At 41.5% G+C, this 3699-nt stretch overlaps 1 protein-coding gene across 3 annotated transcripts; it reads left to right on the forward strand.

Moving 5' to 3' along the window:
* Positions 1–1084: 1084 nt before the first annotated feature.
* On the forward strand, positions 1085–3457 carry LOC147603139 (uncharacterized). 3 transcript variants are annotated; one of them, XM_086797146.1, is made up of 5 exons: positions 1085–1586; positions 1774–1812; positions 2228–2382; positions 2493–2675; positions 2804–3457. In XM_086797146.1, exons 4-5 carry the CDS (start codon positions 2522–2524, stop codon positions 3040–3042), a joined length of 393 nt encoding a protein of 130 aa, XP_086653272.1. In that variant the 5' UTR covers positions 1085–1586; positions 1774–1812; positions 2228–2382; positions 2493–2521; the 3' UTR covers positions 3043–3457. The 3 variants fall into 3 exon arrangements, with proteins under 3 accessions (XP_086653272.1, XP_086653274.1, XP_086653273.1); XM_086797148.1 differs by lacking the exon at positions 1774–1812; XM_086797147.1 differs by having other exon boundaries at positions 1085–2382; positions 2496–2675.
* The last annotated feature ends 242 nt before the right edge of the window (positions 3458–3699 follow it).

Consider the following 3699-nt stretch of genomic DNA (forward strand, 5'->3'; position numbering starts at 1 on the left):
TCCTTTTTTCCCATCAAATTGTGGCAACCAATGACCTTGTCAGCAACTCTACCATGTGGGACTGAAAGTTTTTTCTAAGTCCCATGAACAAAGGGCATGAAAGTGTACACTACCTCCTCTATGTATAATTTGTATGAGGGTCATTACCCATCGGCCACCAACTTCAACATTTTTCACTCTCATAGCTTCATCCATGTTATATGTCCTACGTAGATGAAGTTGCAAGAGTGAAGGAGTGTTGAAGTTGGGCAATGGGTAATGACCCTCATACAAATTCCATGGAGAGGAGGTAATGGGCTCATCTAATCTTTATGTTTCCTACATGAAGGAGGAGGCTAGGCTTACTACACACAATGGTTTACACCTATGTAGAGATATCCACGCTTCTGGAAAAGGAGTGGAATTTGTCAGATTCTCATATAATCTCACTTAAATAGATGTTATAGTCTTATATTGTATGAACACTCATTTTCACAAGCTGCCCCTTATAAATATTCCCATGTAGAAGAGAGGGGGCGGGGACGGAGGGAGGGGACATAATATGTAGTAGCTACACTCAATTCTTAAAAAATAGCATGAGCTTGAAGATGTGCGTGTGTGTGCAATTACACAAGATTCACTCCAATCATGATCTAGTTTTCAATGTGTCCATCTCATTAAAATGGTTACAAACACAAATCCTAATCAAGTTTGTAATGTATCCACATGAGTAAAATGGTTGCAGAAACACTTAGATGCATTACCCTCTTTTGGTAGGAATGAAACTTGCATGTTAACCGTGGCAAGGTAAAGGCCACGGTCTTCCATGTGAGTTATAAGGGCTGAAAAAATACATTTTCACATTTGGGATAGGAAGTGGAAGAAACATAACCACTTTGGTTAACATTGTTGGTCATGTCCATCTGGCCACTCCCAGCTAGTTTAGGTGTGAACCTAGCTTACTCACACAGTCACTCTTTTCTTGTGGCTAGACACAGGTTTTTCCCGGGTGTGAACATACTTATGTGTGTTGGGCACCTTGCCCTAGGGCTTTTATGTACTCATTATACTTTGTACATCATTATCATTAGGGAGTACCTTTTCTAGCTGTGCGTTTTCTCTCTATCGAGTTCAGTTGCACGCTTGAGCCTATGGTCGTGCTTCTGTGCAGGTCTTCCCCAAAGCCCAACATTGGTATCAGAGCCTTTCATTAGGTCGGTCGCCCTGATGCCTGTACAATGCTCTAGAACAGCCCGTACATTGCAGCAGCACATACCGACTTTCCTTTCAGTCTGTGCTGCCCGTGCTACCCAACGTTGGTGCGTTGACCTGAACCTCTTGTCCTACGTAGCCCAACTGCAACTTCTGCCTTGCGCCACCCAGGACAACCTGTTGTCCAAGCGCCGCTCAGCTACAGCTACTGCTCTGTGCAGCCCTAGCTACACCACCTATCTTGCGCCGCCCTGTTATGCGCCGCCAACTGAAGCTGTTCGCCGCCAAGCCTTAATGTGTGTCGACTGAAGCTATCGAGCTGCCGATTGAACCTGTGTGCCAACTGTACTTGTTGCCCATCCTCTGACCTGTTGAAGCCGTCCACTGCAAGCTCAGTAAATTTTTAACTAAATTTCTGTAATTTTTCAAAAAAAAAAACAAATTAACTGCATTAATTTTGGGACTTTTCAGCATTGAGCCTGTAATTGCAACATTGGCACACATTGGCATTGATTTCAATAGATTTGATGCATAATTACATTAGAAATTTAGAGATTTTACATAAATTAACACTATTTGCAGGTCTACTATAGACATTTGTAAGCATTTTGGGTGATACAGGTACATTCACTTGACATTGGGACATTTTTCCTAATTTTTTGGGTGTTACAGCATTGGTACATGTGATAAAGACATATTAGGGGCATTTTTTCCAATTTTTAGGTGTCTCAAAATTGGGTTAATGTGCAGATTTTTTACATTCCAGTTGATGTGGTTTATGCCTATGTATTGAGCAAACACAGTGGTACACTTGAATCATATTGCAGTTGACACCCTAATCCAATTACATTACTTGGCTTTATGCATTTGTGATAGTGTCTGGGAATACTAGTGATTTGTTTGGTATGCTCTCCATTGATAAGTTGGATGGCACCAACTATCCTATGTGGGCATATATGATGAAACATGTACTACTTTGCAAAGAATTTGTGGGTCTATGTATTAGAGGCTGATGTCATGCCTATTGTTCCTGCAGGAGCAGCAAAGTACTTCATGCACTATTGATGCAGGTGACGATGTATCTTTAGGTGGTGCTACATCTTCTGCACCTTTGCCACCCACTCCAAAACAGCTAAGATGGGATGCCAAGGATGTATAGGCACATGCTTTGATTGCCCTTTCATGCAAAAGGTAGGTTATACCGCACATTCATTCATGCACTTCTGCTAAGGGTGCATGGGATGTACTTGCTTCTTTGTATCATGTTTACAAAATGAGGCTCGTGTTGCCTATCGTTGCAGAAGATTGAGTCTGAGCATATGGTGATTCAATGGAAAAGTTCCTTACCCGCATCAAGGATTTTCAAGAGGAGCTTATCAACATTGATGAGGTCATTTTAGATAGGTCACTTGTATCTACAGTGCTTCAGAGTTTGCCAGAATCCTATCAGGGTTTTGCTACTACTCTTCGTCTACTCATGAAGGGTAATCCAAACTTGTATACCTTTGATGAGTTGGTGACTCTCTTATTGTGCACGAAAAGCAGTCTCGTTCTAATAGGACTACTATGCTTTGTGTTGATCGGGCATTTGGTGTCTTTGATTGAAAAAAAGGTAAATTTGGGGCTTCATCTAGTGGTAAGCCAAGAAAAAGAAGAGATGCAACTATTGCAGAGGGTGAAACCAAGAAAATGAAGAGATGCAACTATTCCAGAAAGTCTGGCCATCTGATTGAGGAATGCAGGAAGCGTATTGAGAGTGAAAAGAAAAAGAAGCAGCAAGGTTTGGCTACTACAGTGGACACTAAAGAAGAGGCTAACTTTGCTCATGAGGGCGATGCATTAGTAGTTTGACTGCTTCTTGTATGTCTATCTCAGCTGGAGATTGGTACTTTGATAGTGGTGCTTCTAAGCACAACACTTCTTGTAGGGATCTATTTGCCACTTAACAAAATTCACCTCCAAGTGGCATAGTTATGTTTGCCAATGATGCCTCTTACTCCATTAAAGGCATTGGCAACGTGGAGCTAACAGCATAATGGGGATAGTTTTACTCTTAGTGACACTTCATATGTACCAGGCATTAAGAAGAATCTCATTTCTGTTTCAGCCCTTGCATTATCTGGGTTTAAGGTTCAGTTTTCTGACCATTGTTGCTCAGTGTATGAAAGAAGAGATTCAACTTCTCTTATGCTTTCTAGGACATTATGCAGTGGCTTGTATAAGCTTGATATGTATGAAAGGAGTACTCATTCTCATGATGCTATGGTTGCATCCACCTCTCATTTCTTGAGTGACACTGAGTTATGGCATATGCTCCGTTTCGTCACTTGAATTTCCCATCCCTTGTACGCTTGTAGAAGCAAGGTATGGTGCATGAGATTCCTCATATGCAGGTTCCATTCAAGCATGTATGTGAGGGATGCGTTCTTGGAAAGATGCACATGAATTCCTTTCCTAAAGATGATACTATGAGGGCTATCTTTCCATTACAACTCATTCATAGTGATC

The sequence above is a fragment of the Cibotium barometz genome, chromosome 65 (assembly GCF_041138505.1).
Source record: "Cibotium barometz isolate CiBa-2024 chromosome 65, ASM4113850v1, whole genome shotgun sequence".
NCBI classification, from domain to species: Eukaryota; Viridiplantae; Streptophyta; class Polypodiopsida; order Cyatheales; family Cibotiaceae; genus Cibotium; species Cibotium barometz.